This window comes from Aethalodelphis obliquidens, unplaced genomic scaffold (assembly GCF_003676395.1).
Source record: "Aethalodelphis obliquidens isolate GAN/ISIS:26980383/991018 unplaced genomic scaffold, ASM367639v1 scaffold89, whole genome shotgun sequence".
NCBI lineage: Eukaryota > Metazoa > Chordata > Mammalia > Artiodactyla > Delphinidae > Aethalodelphis > Aethalodelphis obliquidens.
Window position 1 is genome coordinate 6,303,091 of NW_020838033.1, and position 20,310 is coordinate 6,323,400.

Sequence of the window (20,310 nt, forward strand, 5' to 3'; positions counted from 1 at the left end):
CAGTGAGGAAAGTGAAGGTTGAAAAGGCAAGATAACTCTCCCAAGTGAGTAAACAACAGAACCAGATTTTTTTTAAGTTGTATTCTTAAATTGTGAAATATAACCTCATGGAATAAATCATAAATGTAGGCTACAATGCGTAATCACAGAGCAAAGCCCGATGTTTACCTGTCACCCAAGTCAAGAAACAAAACACTGCGGGCACCCCAGAAACCACCCTCCCACCCCCATCTTGGGTCCCTTCTTCGTCCTGCTTCACTACCCCCCAGAAGTATCAATAAATGTTGTCCTTTTAAAATCAATCCCTCGCTTTTTGTTATATAGTTCTACCACCTATAGATGCACGAAGCCAGGACTACTCAGGTCTGTGAAACTCCAGTCTATGCTCTTAACCTTGAGATAATGCTTCCTCTTGTTCTATCAGCTGCTGAAAGATGACTTTAAATCTTCCATCAACTATGGATTTGTTTCTCCTTTTAGATCTGTCAATGTCTGCTTTATGTATTTTGAGGCTGTTATTAGATACCTATAAATTTAGAACTATTTTATCTTCCTTTTATCACCACACGTCTCTCTTGGTCTCTAATAATGATTCTTTTTTTTTTTTTGGCCATGCTGTGCAGCTTGTGGGATCTTACTTCCCCCACCAGGGGTTGAACCCAGGCCACAGCAGTGAAAGCACCGAGTCCTAACCACTGGACCGCCAGGGAATTCCTTTTTTTTTTTTTTCTGGGGGGGCGGAGCCAATAATGATTCTTAAAGTGTTACAGCTTTAAAGTCTCATTTACCTCATATTAATAATGCCCCCAGCTTTCTCTGGGTTAGTCTTGCCTGGTATCTTTTTCCATCCTTTTCCTGCCTCAATAGCAGACTTGGAACATCTTTCAACTATGTATTTTCGTGCCCTCTTGACCTATTTACAAAGTCATTGATACCTTTTAATTCTGAAACACAAGACTAGGAAAAGAAAATACGAGAAAACAAGGAGGTGTGAGTCTAAGCCCTAAGCCAAGCCTCTGGTCTGACTCACATCTCCTTAGGCAGCTGCATTTCTACATGAAGAAAGACTGCAGCTGGGTTTAGATAAATTACTACAGTTCATCAACATAACACTCACGGATAGGGTGTGCCTAACAGGAGCTGAATTAGAAAGCTGTTTAAGACTCACAGACATGGAGAACAGACTTGTGGATGCCATAGTAGGGGTGGGGGTGGGGGGTAGGTAGGGATGGACTGGGAGTTTGGGATTAGCAGATGCAAACTATTATATATAGAATGGATAAACAACAAGGTCCTACTGTATAGCACAGGGAACTATATTCAATATCTTGTGATAAACCATAATGGAAAATTATGAAAAAGAACATATGTAGCTCAATCACTCTACTGTACAGCAGAAATTAACACAACATTGTATATATCAACTATACTTCAATAAAATAAATTTTAAAAAATAAAGCTGTTTATTCACAAAGACACTGATCACATAAGCACACTGGAATAGACTGTATAAATTCAAATCCATCATGTAAATACACATGGTACCACAATCATTTCAAGTCAAACTATTTTATTGTCCAAGAGACTCCTTCTGTGGTCACAGGAGGCCGGCTGTCAACGGACAACCAGGGAGGCACCCGAGCCCTCACTCCTCTGCACTCTGCGTGCTGACGTAGTCCTGGAGAAGCGCCTGCACCTCTGCCCGACGGCTCATCTTGGTGGCCTTGCCCTGAAAGCGGCCTTTCTTCCCCGCTCCCTTGCCTTCTAGCACCTCAGCCACCCTGGGGAGCAGAGAGACAGGGAGGGCGCCTTTGAGGGAAAAGTCACAGGAGAACCAAGGGCAGCCCTGAGGCTTTCCCCTTGGGCTGGGGGGAGAGAAAAAGTAAATGGCTTCTAGAAATACTTGCACATGTGCACAAAGATATGGGTACCATATTTATTTAACAGCGAATAACTGGGGGCTTCCCTGGTGGCACACTGATTAAGAATCCGCCTGCCAATGCAGGGGACACGGGTTCGAGCCCTGGTCCGGGAAGACACCACATGTCACGGAGCAATTAAGCCCGTGCGCCACAACTACTGAGCCTGTGCTCTAGAGCCCACGGGCCACAACTACTACAGCCCATGCGCCTAGAGTCCGTGCTCTGCAACAAGAGAAGCCACCGCAATGAGAAGCCTGCGCACTGCAACAAAGAGTAGCCCCGGTTCGCCGCAACTAGAGAAAGCCCGCGCGCAGCAACATAGACCCAACGCAGCCAAAAATAAATTAATTAATGATTATTTAAAAAAAAAAAAGAGTGAATAACTGGAAACAACAGAAGTGTCTAGAAACGGGCTAAATTACGGCAACCTCCAAGGAACAGGATGAGCGTCATTAGGAGTAAAGAGCTGTAGACACAAAGACCTGCGGGAACAGCAGGGAAGCAACTGGGGCTGAGCGAGAAAGGTGGGCCTATGGCACTGGCCGGGCCCGTGCTGTCTGAAGAAGCAGGCCCCACTCACGTCCTCGTAGATACTAACCTGCAGGAACGCCAGTCCAGTGTTGCAAGTGTGTGCCTTTTTTTCTTCCTTTTTTGAGAAAAGCTAGAACTCCCTATTTTTAAATAAAAATCTCCTAATTTTAAAATGTAGCAACTAATTTTAAAAATTTAAAGTAGTACACAGGCCAAACCAGTCTATAGGCCACAGCTGGCTGCCTGTCAGGAGCCTCTGCTCTAAGTACTTCTGTTTTCCTTCAGTGTTTTACAGTAAACACATATTCATCACAGCCAATCAGGACTTCAAAACCCTAAATGCCAGAAAGAATATGGGGCACTCCACCTCCATATCTAATTTAAAATAAGAAAATATAAACAACATAAGAGTAAAAAAGTCCAGCACAATTCTAATTTTTCTATAATAACTACATCGATACGTTTTTTGATTCAGTCTCAAAACCCTAATTTTTTTCCCCAAGTTTGTCTGTGCCTCTGCTTTGCTGATGCCTTAAGCAGGTGCTTCATCTGCCTAGTGAGAATCCAGCACCTGTATTCATGTATCACTTATGAATCTCAATTTCTAAAAGAAAAAACACAAAGCACGTGAGATTTGGAGCCGAAAGTCCTGGGCTCGAGTCTCAGTTCTGCCACTTTAACCGTGAGATCTCAGGCACACAATGTGCTGTCCCTCATCTCTAAAACTGGGAATGACGGTGGTGATCATTATTTCTGCTAAGGCAACATCACATGACTGTGATGTGAATGAAAATGAGATGCAGGGGCTTCCCTGGTGGCGCAGTAGTTAAGAATCTGCCTGCCAATGCAGGGGACACAGGTTCGTGCCCCGGTCCAGGAAGATCCCACATGCCGTGGAGCGGCTAGGCCCATGCACCACAACTACTGAGCCTGCGCGTCTAGAGCCTGTGCTCTGCAACGGGAGAGGCCGCGACAGTGAGAGGTCCGTGCACCGCGATGGACAGTGGCCCCCGCTCGCCGCAACTGGAGAAAGCTCTCGCACAGAAACGAAGACCCAACACAGACAAAAATAAATAAATAAATAAGAAAATTTATTAAAAAAAAAAAAATGAGATGCAGATGCGGTGGCCCTTTGCATCCAACAAGGGTGCTATTAGTAGGTTAGGCTTACAGGCTCTTCCACCCATGCAAAGCAGTCCACGGAAGATTACCTGGGCGCCAGGGTCTCCACAGCCTCAGCTGGCCCTGCCAGTAAGAAGAGTCCAGCACCTTTCTCTTCGCCCACAGTTAAGAACAGGAGGGTCTCCTAGGATGGAAGACAAGATGAGCCCTGACACTTAAAAGACGTGCAGTCAATCCCCCCTAAACTGCACTCTCTTCAGTCTCAGGAACAGACTTTTATCATATTGCAATATATAAAGATACCAAATCAACACAGTGTACACCTTACTCAATATTACATACCAATAACATCTCAATTAAAAGGAAAACAGGTTTTCCCTCCTAAACCACAAATGATGTTCCTCATGAACGTAAGGCAGCCCCTGCACTCTGGGGCCCACTAGGGACAAGAAACTTTGAGAGTAGCTATAGGAACTTAGGTTGAATATTAAGAAGGGGGCAGAAGCCTGCTAACCATGACCAAGCATAGAATGTCTTTCATGATCTGACTCCCGCCAAACTCTGCAGCCTGGTCACCCCACTCCCACACCGCCCCTTGCACCCTGTGTCTGCTATCGCCAAAACCTCCGTGATTCCCTCTGCTTGGCCACCTCGGCTCCCCTGTCTGCCGATGACCGCTAAGCAGTCTTCTAGGCCTCTCCCCTGAAGCCTCCCCAGCCCTTCAGGGAATGCGCTCCTCTGCCTCTAGCACTGACCACCCTAAGTTATAAATGTCGGCATACACGGTTGTCTCCCAGACTCAAGAGCGAGCTCCTTGAGTATCAGTACTCTCTACACAGAAATAAGAGAGATACACACACACTGCTTGGCCCAGAGTAGATATTCCCAAAGGTGTTTCCTGAGTGAATGCAAAAGAGAGACCTGGAAACCACTAAGCTCTGGTCAGGACCGGGACGGGTGGTTGAAGCCAGAGGCAAAGGAACACTGAACGGACGGCCTTCTAAGGGCCTAGCCGACCGCCGTATTTCTGAAATCAGCCCTCAGCACATATAAATGTGGGTGGCACGGAGGAGTTCCAGTTCTGATAAAAGGAGCTCTGAAGCTGGTAAGTGTCACAGCCCCAGAAAGGTCAATACCACTGACTGAGCTTGGCACCTAAAACAGAGCCTAGCTCAGAGTCAGTGCTGAGAAAATAGCGTTGAATGAATTTCTGTTCCCTATTCTTCATGTGTTCATGTGGAGGGACCTCAGCTAACCTGATGCCCCTCATTAGGTCTCCACCCGGGGTGGACAGAGAACCTCATGCTCCTCTTACCTCTGACCCAATCTCGTTGGCGATGATATTCATGAACTCAGAATCACCCTCCTTCCTAAAACAAAGGGCAAAGACATCAGATCCAAGTTGCAACGGGAGCTAGGAAACTGCAGGAAGCCCAGCTCCTCCTCGTGAGGCTGGCCACACTGCTGCCTTTTGTGCAGAGTCCCAGAGAAAGAGCGTGCTCCCTGAGGGCCAGCCTGGCATCTTTCTAAGCCTCGGCACGCTATAACAAGTTTTGCGTTTGTTTCTGTCTCCCTTAAACAGGATTCACCCGGGTAAGTGGAGACCTGTTAGATGGCAAAGGAGATGAGGGAAGGCTCTAATGAAAGTTATAGTGAAGATGTTTATATCAAACCCAGGAAATCTGCAAGGCAACACACTTCTTTGGGTCTTCTTAGCCTTAAGAACACCGGGGGGGCTTCCCTGGTGGTGCAGTGGTTGGGAGTCCGCCTGCCTTTGCAGGGGACGCAGGTTCGTGCCCCGGTCCGGGAGGATCCCGCGTGCCGCGGAGCGGCTGGGCCCGTGAGCCATGGCCGCTGAGCCTGCGCGTCCGGAGCCTGTGCTCCGCAACGGGAGAGACCACAACAGTGAGAGGCCCGCGTACCGCAAAAAAAAAAAAGAACTCCTGGGGCGACCCGCCTCCCACTCTGCACTGCGTACAGGGGAGGGGCTGAGCCCTAAGCCTAGCACCCCTGGCCTCACCTGTGTAAAGTGACCACACCTCCCCAGTCTGGGCTGTTCCTGAGGCTGTGGGCAATGTGCACAGCCAGGTCTCTGAGCAGATTCAGGTTGTTCTGAAAAGGATGCCATAACTCAGTTGACAGGTGGGGAAAGGGTAACCAGAGAGAATACCGTCTCTCCACCCCTCCCCTCCCCAGTCACTGCCCACTAACATGCTGCACATCCAGTTAGGTGGAGGGGCTGAGTCTGGGGAGCCTTTTCCAGGCAGAGCCCACACCCTCGCCACCCTCCATGGATAAATCACCTTCTGCAGGAGCTTGTTGGAGTTCTGTAGCTTTTTCACTGCTTCCACATGATCCTCTGCTCCACACCTGCAAGAGAAAGGTTCATGGAGGCCTGCCCAGTTTTCCAACTGCTTTTGGTGTCAGGCATAAATCAATGGCGCCCTTCCTGATGGGACCCAGGGACATTTCCAAGGAAGCCTCAGGCTGTTGGGGAAGAGGATGTAAAGGAAGAAACCATTTTGTGTGCATCTGCTCGACTACCCAAAGCACCTTAGCATTTCTGGTTGCATCCTACCCCTAAAGATAGAGTATTCTGTCTGCCGCACAGGTGGGAAGGCTAAGCTCCGGGCTGCCCAGGCGCTGAGAAAATGAGGCAGTGGAAGGGGGCGTACTTCAGCAGAGCTGTCAGTGCTTTCTCAGTGCTGTGACTCTTCTCCATCCACTTCAGCACCCGGTTCCCAGCCAGAAAGGTCACGTTGGTTTTGTTCTTTTTCCCCTTCTCAGAGCCCAGGATTTTAATGACCTACATGAGGCAAGGAAGTAAAACACACACACACACACACACACACGCACGCACGCACACATATATAAACCGCAGCACAAGGGTAGGAGAGATCAAGACCTCCCTGCTGGCTCGGAAGCAATAAGGAGTGATTTCACTCAGGACCCCTCCCATGTCCCCCTCTATCACTCTCAGCCCTGCTGTGATCCCCCACCTCCGACACCCTCGCTCCCACCCACTCAAGAGCCCTTCCTCACCTACCTGAAGGTCACTGAGATTGCTCACGTGGGTCCCACAGCACATGTTGGAATCAACGCTCTTGATGGTGACAACTCGAATAGGCCCAGCATGATCATCCGGCAAACCCCGGCCCCTCACCTGGAACGCAAGGGAGGGAGGAGGGCTGTTTGAATTTTGATGAGGAGCCCTTGGAGGGCCACTCTACAGAAGCCACCCTGCCGGCTCGCCCCTCACCTGCTCCACACCGGGATCATCCAGGCTCAGTTCTCGCACATACACAGGCAGCCGCTCTCTGATTTTTTCATTGACGCTCTGCTCAATGGCAGCTACTTGCTCCGCAGTCACAGAAGGGCTGTCCAGCTCGATGACACTCCGGAGTCGCCCTAACTCCCTGCAAGAAGAAGTAGAGTGGTCACAGGATGCTGACGGGGACAATTAATAATAGAAGGAAGTTTATCGTTTACAAAGCATGTTCATGTAAATGCTGGTATTTAATCCTCACAAAAATGTCACAAAGTAGGGACTGTCATTTCCACTTTACAGGTGAGGGGTGATAAGGAACATGATCAAGGTCATGCAAGGGATTCACCCCCTAGTCACTGAGCTTCAAAGTCCATATTCTTTTTTAAGCAAAGGGAGATGTTTCTCAGGGAAAACACAAAGTCATCCACCACCCCATCTTCGAGGGGAACAGGTGAGCACAGATTTTTATCCTCCTACCCCCGACTCACTACTAGGAAAGGAGCCAGCAGTCAGGGACCCATGCCTGGCAATTAGTCTTATGCCTCTTGCTCACCATGATGTTGTCTTCAGCCCAAACAGATGATCAGCAACCGCAGTGATGAGATGCTGCCCTGAGCAGAAAAAGGAGATGGGAGAAGAAGTGAGAAGTGATCATGAGGGACACGACCCCAATGTCAACGTCATCACAGAAATTCTACTGCTGAAGACCTGCCTGGCACTGGGTAATACTCTTGAGAGATAGTTTATTGAAAACCCTCAGGAGAATTCTGCAAGAGGCTTTATGATGCCATTTCTTTTTTTTTTTTTTTGCGGTACGCGGGCCTCTCACTGTTGTGGCCTCTCCCATTGTGGAGCACAGGCTCCGGACGCGCAGGCTCAGCGGCCATGGCTCACAGGCCCAGCCGCTCCGCGGCATGCGGGATCTTCCCGGACCGGGGCACGAACCCGTGTCCCCTGCATTGGCAGGTGGACTCTCAACCACTGCGCCACCAGAGAAGCCCTATGATGCCATTTCTTGAATGAGGAAACCAAAGTCTAGAGAAATCAAACAACTTTCCAAGGCAACAGTAGCTCGTCAGAGGCAGGATTTGAACTCGAGTTCTAATTGTGCCAGATTCATTCACTCAACAAAAATTTATCAAGTGCCTACCACGTGCAAGGCACAGGGCTTGGCACTAGAGATATAGCGCTATCCCTGATCGATGACAGCGAGGAGGAGAAGGAATCAACTGTGAAGGCAAAGGGAACAAGACAGCCAAAGGCCTTGAAGGAGGAAAGAAGCAGGATGTGTTCAAGGAACGGAGAGAAGGCCAGCATGGCCAGGATGCAGGGAGCGGGAGGCAGGAGCACCGGGTGAGGCTGGAGCAGTAGATGAGCGCCAGCCCAGGCAGGCCTTGTGCCCCATGGCAAGACGTTTACCTTCATCATGAGCTACAGGTAGCCTTTGAAAAGCTTTAAAGCAGGGGAGTGGCCTGATCAGACTTTCATTTTTAAAAAATATTCTGGCTGCTTTGTGGAGAATGGGTTGCAAAGAGACAAGAATGAACATGGGGAAACTAGCCGGGAAGCTGTTACAGAGGGCTGGGGAGAGACAATGAGAGCTGGGACGAGGATGACTGTGTTGACAGTGGAAGCAGATAGAGAAGTACTTCGAAAATAAACCGACATGACTCAGATTGCCTGGCTATCCCTAAAGCAGTGTCTGAACTGACTTCCAGGATTTGAGCAACTGGGTGGATGCTGGCCATGCACTGAACATAGTGAAGGCGAAGAGAAGACCAGATCTAGGGGAGGGGGTGGCTTTTTAATTCCATTCTGGACATTTTGAGTTTAAGAAGGCTATGAGACATCTACAGATATAGATATCAAGTGGGAGGTTATAATACTTAAATCCAGCAATTATTCTAATACTTTTACTCTAACTGCTCATTTTGCTTTTATAACATTTATCACATCTTGCCTGAACTGGAGCTGATTCTGAATATGTCTGCCTCTTCCAAAAGGTTAACTCCTAGAGGACCCAAACCACATCTCAATCATCGTGACATTCCCACACGCAGCAACTGCCCCATCCCACCCCACCTACCTGAATGCTGCTGCATGTGGTCAAACCTCCGTTCCCAGTCCACCCGGACCTGTACCTCAGTCCCAGGGGTCAGAGGTGTCTGGGTGAAATGATCAGCCTGGGCGCCCCGGCGGGTCACTCTCAGCACAGAGATGTCATTGATTGTACCACGGTCATCAGGCTGGGGAAAGAAGTAAAAATAATCGGTGGTAGCAGGTAGGGCTCACCCTAACTCCTGGATACAAAGACCCTCTAGCAGAAGTTTGTGAGAAACACACCCAGAATTTGAGAGTCCCTAAGGGAGAAGAAGCAATGCCAAGTGAGGTGGTCCACTTTGCTCACGAAGGGACTCTCTCTATACTCTTCACTTGGAACACCTTTTGTTCTTCAGAACAAAATCACAGAATGAATACAAAAATTGTAACTACAGCATAAAATAGATAACTAATGAGAACCTACTATATAGCACATGGAGCTCGAAAACAAATAAATAAAATTTGAAAAAAAAATGTAACTACAGCAACGAAAATTTTAGTAAAACCCAAACAAACTTAATCCTCACTCTCATTGCCTTGGTTTAGATTTTTATCTTTCAATAGTTTCCAAACTGACCTGAATTTTTCTCCTTTCTTCCACTCTATCTTCTACACTGCTACTAAAATTAAATTCAAAAATATGCATTAAAAATATCAAATATTACAAAATATCAACTGCTTACAAGACACTGTACCTATCCAAGACTATAATGTAAATAAGACATGGTCCCTCATGGAACTGAAAAGTCTGGAGAAGAATAGAGACATGCTAACAGGCAACTGCAATACGATCTACAACATGCTATAGTTCAAAAAAGTACATTGTTTTAGAGGAGCTCAAAGAAAAAGAACCTAACAGTCTTGGGGAATCAGGGAAGACTTCCTAGAAGAGGTGATATATAAAATGAGACCTGCTATGGATACCTGAGGGCACAGGTTTTCCTTCAGCAGATCAGAAAACCTCCATGCTGGGAAAAATTGGAAGTTTCTCACAATCAAGTTTACTGAATATGTTCTCTCACATCATTTCTTTGCCTAAGTACTTCCATGGCTCACCATAGCTTCCTGAATGAAGTCCACACACCTTAACACATCCTTCAAGGCCCTCTGAACTGGCCCCCACTTACCTTTCCAAAGCCATCTCCAGCCTGTCATCAACACACACCAGAGGCTCCAACTATATGGGACTATTTTGCAGTTAACTAGACTTGTCAGATTCTTACAGGCTTCCCTGTTTCGGCTGGGAAAGCCTCTCCCACAATGCCCACCTTTGGTGTTATTATTCTCCTTTCCCATTTTCTCATTGGACCTTGCCCCTACCCCATCACAGCACTGATACGTCTGCCCTCTGTTGTGCTCCTTCATGGGAAACTTTTTCAGTCCATGCCAAACACCCTAATCGAATTCCTACCTCAGGTCCTTTGCACTTATTCTCCCTCCCCGGAATACTCCCCACCCCCCACCAGCACCACTAGATAATGGCAATGGCTTACCCCCTCACCTCACTTCGTTCTCGACTGAAATAACTTGCCCCCTACCTAGGAGGCCATCCCATCACTCTCTTTCCCTCGACCTTTAATTTTCTTTATAGCATTTACCATACTGACATACTACTTATCTATTCACCGTTTTGTCTGTTTTCTCCAATAAATATTCTACGTATGCAAAGACATTTTCTTGTTCAGCTTTTATCCTTAGGGCTTGAATTAGTACCCAGCATTTGTTACGGACAGATAGATAACCATTTGTTGATAAATACCTGCTGAATGAACAAATGAACTGAATTGAACTAATTTCCATCTGTATTCATTACAGCTAGGACTGAGGACCAGGAGAGCATTTCCGACCTGCTCGGAAAGAATTAGGGGCTTCCTGGGAGGGGGGAGAAGGAAAGGGGAAAGGATGGGCCTGGTACCTGTCCCCCGCCCTCGGGGAAAAGCAGTGTGTCTTCTAGCACCACGTGGAAACCGCTCAGCACTTCCTTCTTGCCGTTGCTTCCTTCGGTCTGCAGCTCCGCGGGACTGCAGGAGACCACGGTGGTGGTGAACTGGGTAAAGAGGGATGCGAGAGTAAGCCCCGACCCCAACCCTCAGCGCACCGGGACTGAATCCAGCTCGGTGCCCCCTCCACGCGGCGCCCTCTTCCCCGCACCGCCGCACCCGCTCGGAGCATCAGGTTTCCCGCCCGCCGGCCGCACCTCCCTGGCGTAGCTGTCCCGCTGACACTGGAACGCCATCGCTGCTGTCTCCCAGTACGCCAGTAACCTTGCACACAGAAATGCCTGGCGCCGGACGGAGAGCGAAGCGGGACAATCTTCATTCCGGGCGCGTCTCTGCGCAGAAGCAAAAGGGCTAAGAACGGCGTGTGGTTTGGACAAATTTATTGAAAACGCGAAGTGCAGGCACTCAGGGTTGCTGGGGGACTATTTTAAGACTTTGAAGAAAACCAGAAGACAAGACAGAACAAAACTGCGGCCTGAACTTGTCATAGCACTTTGTTTGGCCCTGTTGGACCCCAGGGATGTACGTAATTCGGCCCCGCGGAAGCCTGCCTGATAGAAGTGGGGATAGTACTGGCTTGGATAGACAGCAACGCCGCCCAATGGAAATGTAATGCAAGCCACATGTTAATTTTTCTTTAAAGCTCTTTTTTTTTAAATTAAATTAATTATTTATTTGGTTGCACTCGGTCTTAGTTGCGGCAGGCGGGCTCCTTAGCTGTGGCATGCGAACTCTTAGTTGCAGCATGCGTGTGGGATCTAGTTCCCTGACAAGGGATAGAACCCGGCCCCCTGCATTGGGAGTACTGGGATCTTATCCACTGCACCACCAGGGAAGTCCCTTAATAATGTTTTTATTTAAATCACCATATCCAAAATATTATTTCATCATGTAATGTGTATTTTAAAATAAGTATTTTCCCCCCCGTACAAGATTTTCGAAACCTGTTATGTATTTTACACTAACAGCACCTCTCAGTTCGGACTAGCAACACTTCAAGTACTCAGTAATCACGTGTGACCATTGCTACGGGATTGGACAGTGCAAATAAAGACGTTAACAGAAGTTAACATGTTTAACTGCAATCGGTGCCTTAAAACGTTAAATGGATTAAAAGTTAAGATTAACTTTCTGCTCTTTTAAATCAAGTAAAAAGCTTGAAGTTCCCAGATGTTTCAGAATATGGGGTTTTTCTGATTTTAGGCAGTAATGCAGACCATACCCATGTGTTACATAATGTGTTCCATTTGGAACTCTGGAGCAACTCCGTATTGATATTTATGCTGAGAAATAAATATGCTAAATGGAATAAACAAAGACTATAAATAGCCTCACATCATTTTAGGTCATGTTTTGCTGCCGGATGAGTTTTGGTGTTAACTTTTTTTTTTAGGTCAGTTTTTAGAAATTTTTGGTTTTCAGAATTGTGGGCAAGGGGACATATGCTATAGAAGTTCAAGTCCCAGCTTTGCCACTTATTGTGACCTGTTTGAGCACCTGTTAAGAGAAGACTTAATTATTTTACAAGGTTGATATGAAGTTCAAAATTTTTAATGAGATGATATTAAAATACTTAGTAAATTGTAAAGCACAGATTTGCATTATGTTATTTTTTAAGTTTAAGAACTAATGTCAATATCAAAATGGGCAAAAGACATGGACAGAGCACATTAAAAGAAATATTAATCACTAATAAACAATGAGCCATCTCATAATTTAAAGCAAATTAAACCAGGGAATTCCCTGGCAGTCCAGTGGTTAGGATTCTGTACTCTCATTGCTGAGGGCCCGGGTTCAATCCCTGGTTGGGGAACTAAGATCCTTCAAGTCCCGCGTCGTGGCCAGAAAGAAAAAAAATGAAGCAAATTAAACCAAGTATAATTTTATCTTGGCAAATATCTAAAAGGTTTTGGAGAATGGAGCACTCTTGGTGGAAGTGAAAATTGGTATGATTTCATCTAAAAGCAACTTGGCAACAGCTTTCAAAATGTTTATCTGCTCTTTGACCTAGCAATTCTACTTCTAGAAATTTACCCTATAGGAATTCCCTGGTGGTCCAGTGGTTAGGACTTGGTGCTTCCACTGCCAGGGCCCAGGTTTAATCCCTGGTTGGGGAACTAAGATCCTGCAAGCCACGTGATGTGGCCGGGAAAAAAAAAGAAAGAAATTTACCCTACAGATATTCTTGCCAAACATGTAAGGATCTACTTTTTTTTTTTTTTTTTTGGTGGTACGCGGACCTCTTACTGTTGTGGCCTCTCCCGTTGCGGAGCACAGGCTCCTGACGCGCAGGCTCAGCGGCCATGGCTCACCGGCCCAGCCGCTCCACGGCATGTGGGATCTTCCTGGACCAGGGCACGAACCCATGTCCCCTGCATTGGCAGGCGGACTCTCAACCACTGCGCCACCAGGGAAGCCCAAGGATCTACTTTTTAAACTGTTCCTTGCAGCCTTGTTTGAAAACTGAAAAAGACTAACAACAACTTAAATATCCCTTGATAAGGAACCAGTTAAATTATGGAAAATATATTCAACTGAATACCATGTAGCCATAAAGAAGAGTCAGATCTATGTATACTGATTTAGAAAGAGCTCCAATATATATTAACTGAAAAAAAGCAGGGTACAAGATGTATATTAATAGTATGATTCCCATTGTGTACACACAGACGCATTGCATTTGCCTATATGCGTTAAATTTTAATATATTGATATATTGTACTGTATATAAATAATACATGATATTGTATATGTTCCAGATATGTTGTATGTTTTATATATAACTATATAATTATATAATATTAATTATAGGTATTATGAAATTTATAACAGGTATAAATATAGATATAAAGATCTAGACATAAATATATAAATTTATTGAAGAAATTGTTAACAGTGGTTACAGCTATTGAGGGAGTGCAAATTCTACTTTAAATTTTAGACCCTTCTATACTATTTAATTTTTTAAACTATGTCCCTATATTACTGAAATAAACTTTAGATTTTAATTTTTTTTAACAAATCTCAGTACTTTACCATGAATTCAAGGGCAAAGCCTGAGTGTTGCATTTTAAGTCACAGTTTAAGTACACACTGGGCCCTCAGAAAATGTTTATGAATGAATGGGGTAGCTGATGAATAGAGTAGTAAACAGACATAGGCATTAACTAATGTAACAATTAGCTTTAAAAGTGTAAAGATAGGGCTTCCCTGGTGGCGCAGTGGTTGAGAGTTCGCCTGCCGATGCAGGGGATGCGAGTTCGTGCCCCGGTCCGGGAAGATCCCACATGCCGCGGAGCGGCTGGGCCCGTGAGCCATGGCTGCTGAGCCTGCACGTCTGGAGCCTGTGCTCCGCAACAGGAGAGGCCACAACAGTGAGAGGCCCGCGTACTGAAAAACAAAACAAAAAAAAAGTGTAAAGATATTTAAAGGAATGCTCTCCTAGTGCCAATAAATGGCCTAACTGCTTTTTAAGTGCAAAAAAAAAAAAAAAAAAACATGTAAAGATATTTCTGGAGTATGCAGGAAGCTAAGGTGGGTTTCTGGTTGGTTCTAGAGGTGGCAGTATTAGCTATACAGTGAAAGGCTGGTTTCTGCTCTGAAGATCTGGGCATGGGAAAGTTCCCCAGCTTGGTTACAAGTCTGCTCCCAATATCTTTCTTCTTCCAATCTCGACAGTAAGGGCCAGGATCTCTGACACCCACCTCTCCACTGGAGAGGAGCTATAGACAGGAAGAGGCTTGCCTCTAGGAGGAAGAAGTACAAAAAGGAAAGAGACACAGAACAGTTCCTACAGATTTATTATAATCTATATGCTGCTTCTATGGCTTTTGCTCTTACACATACACACACACAGAGGCTCAAGTACTCCAGAAAGCCCTGATGAGTGGCCCAAACACAAAGATTGCAGCCAATTGATAGGAAGTCAGAAGCCCCACCTGTCTACTCCTCTCCTATCCTGTCATCTGACACAGCAGCCTTAGTCAAGTGCCTAGGAAATAGAAATAAAGCATGAAGGAGGACCCTTAATAAAGAGCTTCTAGGAAAGTTCGGAGATCCCAGAGGACCCTGGCGCACAGCCAAAGAGCTGAGAAAGACCCAGGACCTAGCTTGTTAGAGTGACTGGAAGATAGCCACAGCTTCCTCCCCAGCTCTGCTGTCACAGAAAGTTAATTACTTGTTGCATCCGCACTGTCAGAATCATCCTGGGGGGAAAAAAAAGACAAAAGCCCCTGTAGAGTCTGCAAAGAGTGGACATTTATGTTCACAAATGCTGCTCACTCCCTCCAGCTCTCCAGGTTTTCTTTGGTAATTTTCTGAATCACACAACTTCTTGGGAGCCTAACACGGAAGGATTTAAATTTTGTATGATAAAATAAGACACTTGTATTCAGTAAAGAGCACTGTGCCATGCATCATTTAATGCCAGAATTACAGCGTATGCTACTGGTCCTTACAGCTATAAAGATAGTCAACAGGGCCAGGTCTGCCCTAGATTGGAGAAGCAGAAGGGGAGATGGAAGGGACAAGGGTCTTACTGGGGTTTTCTAGAGCATGGAGAAGAACATTTGACCTCCTGTGTCAAATTCAGATTTGGCTAACATGCACTGAGAACCACTATGTGCTAGAGACTGGGACAGGAGCTTTCTAGTGTCTTATTTTTAAGGGCTAAAAGGAAAGGGAAAGGTTAAGGAGCAGGCTTTACTTACATCCAGGTCGTCCATTGCAGGGGGAGGCCTCTTGGTCCTGACCTTCTCCAAAAGCTGGTGGGAAGAGAAAAGTAGTCACGAGAGAGAAGAGGGGCAAAGGAAGAGCAACCTGCATATTGACGGACCACAGGAAAATGGTCCCAGGCAAACCACTGCCCCAGCTTTAAAGTCCCTAATACATCACTGGAATGAACTGAAGAAAAGTAAATTGATACACCCCTTTTTAAAAAATTTTATTTTATATTGTAGTACAGTCGATTAACAATGTTGTGTTAGTTTCAGGTGTACAGCAAAGTGATTCAGTTATACCTATTCTTTTTCAAGTTCTTTTCCCATTTAGGTTATTATAGAATATTGAGCAGAGTTCCCTGTGCTATACGGTAGGTCCTTGTTGGTTATCTATTTTAATTATAGCAGTGTGTATATGAAATTGACCCCCTTTTTAAAAGGAAATTTAGACACACACATCTCCTTACTAATCCGGGTTACTATTAGTGTTTTTACAACTTGAATAAACAGCTGAAATTTGGAAACCAAATATCGTATAGCACGGTGCAATTTATTGGGGATTGGGGATTTATTTTGTGATGTGAATTTTTATACTGCGTAGTTTGAGCTTCCCATGAAGCTATCTGGCTCAGGAAAAACACACACACATACACAAAGAAAACAAAAGAGAGAACAAGAATTACAGAAAAGTAGGAAAAGCTTTTGCCAAACTTGTTCGGAACACAGGCTCTACTCTAAACAGTGAATGAATCTATGTATACAATTTCACTAGCAATATTCACTTCTCTCATCCCTACTAAATAAACATTGCACAAAACATAAAGACTATCAAACCATTGAGCAACCTGCCTGGGGAGATCATATCCCTCTGCCTAGCCCTGACGACAAGCCTCCAGAGCAATGTGTGCAGAGAGTCCCAGAGAATGATTGAGATAGGCAGAAAACAGCATTACCTCTGCGTAATGGTCCACCTGAGCCAGCTCCACTTCTTCATCCCCTTCCCAGTCTCTCCAGTTATCAAAATCCACAGACAACCACACTGGCTGCAGGAGGAAAGCACAGAGAGTCACAGGCCAGGAAGGCAGCAGCAGAAGTGCATAGATGAGTGTGGGTATGTGTGTGGGAGCATGCTTGGGGAAAAGAGGGTCAATGGGGGTATCATCTTCCCAACAGCACCCCTTTAGTTAACCCCCCTCCAGTCTGCCACGTCATCAGCAGCAGCAGATTTACCAAGAACTTACTAAGTGCCAAGCACAATGGCAGGCATTGTAGGGGATGGAAAAGCATAGAAACTCTGTCCTCCAGGAGCCAGCTGACTAGAAAGATAACACATCTAGAAAGATAACTGTATCATAAAGCATCCTAGGAGTCAACCAAGCAGCATTCCCTGGAATCAGGGACAACCCTTTGAGGCCCATATTCCAAGTTCCCACATTTAGACAGGGAAAGAAGTTATTTACTCAATCATTTAACAGGTATTTATTGAACACATACTGTGGTTGGCACTGGGATTTTTAAAATGTTCACTACACAGTCTCAGCCATCAAGAAGCAAGTAGGGGGGCTTCCCTGGTGGCGCAGTGGTTGAGAGTCCGCCTGCCGATGCAGGGGACATGGGTTCGTGCCCTGGTCCGGGAAGATCCCACATGCCGCGGAGCGGCTGGGCCCGTGAGCCATGGCCGCTGGGCCTGCGCGTCCAGAGCCTGTGCTCCGCAATGGGAGAGGCCACAATAGAGAGAGGCACACGTACCGCAAAAAAAAAAAAAAAGAAGCAAGTAGGGGACTTCCCTGGTGGTGCAGTGGTTAAGAATCCGCCTGCCAGTGCAGGGGATGCAGGTTCGAGCCCTGTCCGGGAAGATCCCACATGCCACGGAGCAGCTAAGCCCGAGTGCCACAACTACTGAAGCCCGTGCGCCTAGAGCCTGTGCTCTGCAACAAGAGAAGCCACTGCGATGAGAAGCCCGCGCACCGCAACAAAGAACCACTCGCCACAACTAGAGAAAGCCCGCGCGCAGCAATGAAGACCCAATGCAGCCAAAATAAGTAAATAAATTTATTTTTAAAAAAAGAAGCAAGTAGGGAAGGGAAATGTAAATAAATCATTATAATACAGTGTGGAAAGTGTGATGGTGGGTTCTGTAGGGGATATTATAGGAAGCCAGCCTTCTTGGAGTAGCAGGGCCTTGAAGGATGAGCAGGGGTTAGGTGGGCAAAGGTAGTGGTGATGGAGACTTTCCAGGAAGAAGCCATAGCTTGAGCAAAGGTATTGAGGTGCATAATAGCCTGGTGTGTGGAAGACAGCTGCAAGCAGTTTGCTGTGGCTGGAATGTGGCATTTGAGGCAGAGAGTAAAGGGGTATGAGGCTGCAGAAGGAAAGAACAGCCAAGTCATCAGCTTATACGCCATGCTATGGTCCTTAGACTCTAACCCAAATGGCAGAAGCTACAAGTTCAAATGCCTGAGAGTGTCAGGGAGATAACGAACAGGAGTGAAGTGAAGTGGAATGCATGCCCCATTTCAAGCTCCAACTCTAGGCATTTGGGAATTTAGACCAGCGTGGCCAGAGTCTCCAGTTTCCAAGAGAAGCTGAGAATCTGGATTTTTAGGTGAAATCTCTACTTTTTTTTTTAAATTTTTATTTATGTATTTATTCATTTTTACCATCTAGATCTTTTATTTTCTTTATAGCTATCATGCCATGAATTCATAGGGAATGGGTTCCAACAGTTCAGGCTCCTTTCCATTGGTTCTCATGAAGTGTGCTTCTCTGGGTGGAGCAGGCTGGTGCTTCAGCTGAACCCAAGTACCATTCTCTTTGGCTTCCTTCTTTTTCTGATCATTTTCCTTCACACATTTCAGGAAACTATCTCGGCTCTCGAAGTGCTTAATATGCTAAATATGCACATTAATTCTCTTGGCAATAATCTTGCCCTTAACTTGTTTGTTTACAGTGATGCCAACAGCATGCTGGGTAATGCTGTAAACTTGCAATTTTGCCATGGTAACATTTGTGGGGCATTCCTTTTTGAACAGAGCCCATTCGCTTGATATCTACAATACCACCTTTCTTGTAGATTCACATGGAAGGAACAACTCCATGTTTTTTAAAAGGCCTAGGGAACATATAGTGGGTGGCCTCCTCTTTCCCTTTGTGTTGGTCATTTTGGTGAGTTACTGGAAAATGGCGGTTCCGGCTGAAAGGTGAAATCTCCACATTTTAAATAATGAATGAATGAATTAATTAATTAATGGCTGCCTTGGGTCTTTGTTGCTGCACGCAGGCTTTCTCTAGTTGCGGCAAGCAGGGGCTACTCTTTGTTGCGGTGCGCGGGCTCTAGGCTTCAGTAGTTGTGGCATGTGGGCTCTGTAGTTGTGGCTCACGGTCTCTAGAGCGCAGGCTCAGTAGTTGTGGCGCACAGGCTTAGTTGCTCCACGGGAAGTGGGATCTTCTAGGACCAGGGCTCCAACCCATGTCCCCTGCATTGGCAGGTGGATTCTTAACCACTGAGCCATCAGGGATGTCTGAAATCTCCACATTTTTAAATGTCAGTAGCCCATCAAAATAATTTTTAACACTTTGAAGACTGCTAAAACAAATTTGAGAGGCAGATCCATCCAGCATGCAGCCAATTTTCAACTTTTAGGGGAAAAGAAGCCACTGGAGGGTCTTAAGAGGAAAAGTGACAGGGTCAAATGTGTGTTTTTTTTTTTTTTTTTTTGCGGTGTGCGGGCCTCTCACTGTTGTGGCCTCTCCCGTTGCAGAGCACAGGCTCCAGACGCGCAGGCTCAGTGGCCATGGCTCACGGGCCTAGCCGCTCTGCGGCATGTGGGATCTTCCCAGACCGGGGCACGAACCCGTGTCCCCTGCATCGGCAGGCGGACTCTCAACCACTGTGCCACCAGGGAAGCCCCAAATGTGTGTTTTAAACAGACCATGCTGAGAGGAATGCAGAGGATGGATTGAGGGTGGTGCTGAAAATATGCAACAAACCTCACCCAGTAATGGATAAGGCCTGAATTAGGAAGAGATTAAATCATGGATTCTATTTAAGAGGTCAAATAGGCAGGACCTGGTGAGTAACTGAATGTTGGTGGGAAAGGAGCTAAGGGTGAGTCCCAGACCCAACTTGTCAACCTGGGTACACAGATAGAGAGCACAGGAGAAAAAGCGGCCACTTCCCGCACACCCACCTTGATATCCTCCTTAGTGAGTCGGGGCCAGGCCACCTTCTCCTTCCATTTCCTCACAAAGCAAGTAATGGAGCGGCCAGAGCGCTTATCTCGTGAGTCCTGCCAGATAGAGAGCATCATTCTTAGGGTCTGAGGTTTAGAATGAATCTCCATTTCCCAAGCAGCCTTCCCATCCAGCCCTTACTGCCCCACCCCACCCTTACCTTGCAGTTCACCTTGGCATAGAACTCAATCTCATTATAAAACTCCATTCCATCGGCATTCTTGCAGCTGAGGAGACAATGCAGCTAAGGAGACGAGGAGGCTGAGTGTGGAGTGTGGGGGCATTAGGAGAAGGGAAAGGTTCCCAAGAAGCCAGGCCCTGGCAGCAGTGGAGGGGGAGGGGATTACCTGAACACAATGCGGTGGTCTTCGATGAGCACATGGACATCGGTGCTGTCCTCAACACAAAACTCCATG

General features: G+C 46.3%; 1 protein-coding gene and 1 pseudogene across 1 annotated transcript; both read right to left on the minus strand.

Annotated features, from left to right (window-relative positions):
- Positions 1-1,440: 1,440 nt before the first annotated feature.
- Positions 1,441-19,950, minus strand: AARSD1 (alanyl-tRNA synthetase domain containing 1). The gene is made up of 16 exons (XM_027094790.1): positions 19,852-19,950; positions 16,615-16,704; positions 15,653-15,706; positions 15,121-15,148; positions 11,141-11,275; positions 10,859-10,990; positions 8,930-9,089; positions 7,397-7,454; positions 6,835-6,991; positions 6,622-6,738; positions 6,251-6,381; positions 5,879-5,945; positions 5,596-5,687; positions 4,891-4,945; positions 3,665-3,759; positions 1,441-1,781 (listed from the first exon to the last, which is right to left on the minus strand). The coding sequence occupies exons 2-16, from the start codon at positions 16,653-16,655 to the stop codon at positions 1,646-1,648; spliced, it is 1,458 nt and encodes a 485-aa protein (XP_026950591.1). The 5' UTR covers positions 16,656-16,704; positions 19,852-19,950; the 3' UTR covers positions 1,441-1,645.
- LOC113613798 (60S ribosomal protein L21 pseudogene) lies at positions 17,665-18,942 on the minus strand (annotated as a pseudogene).
- Positions 19,951-20,310: the final 360 nt, after the last annotated feature.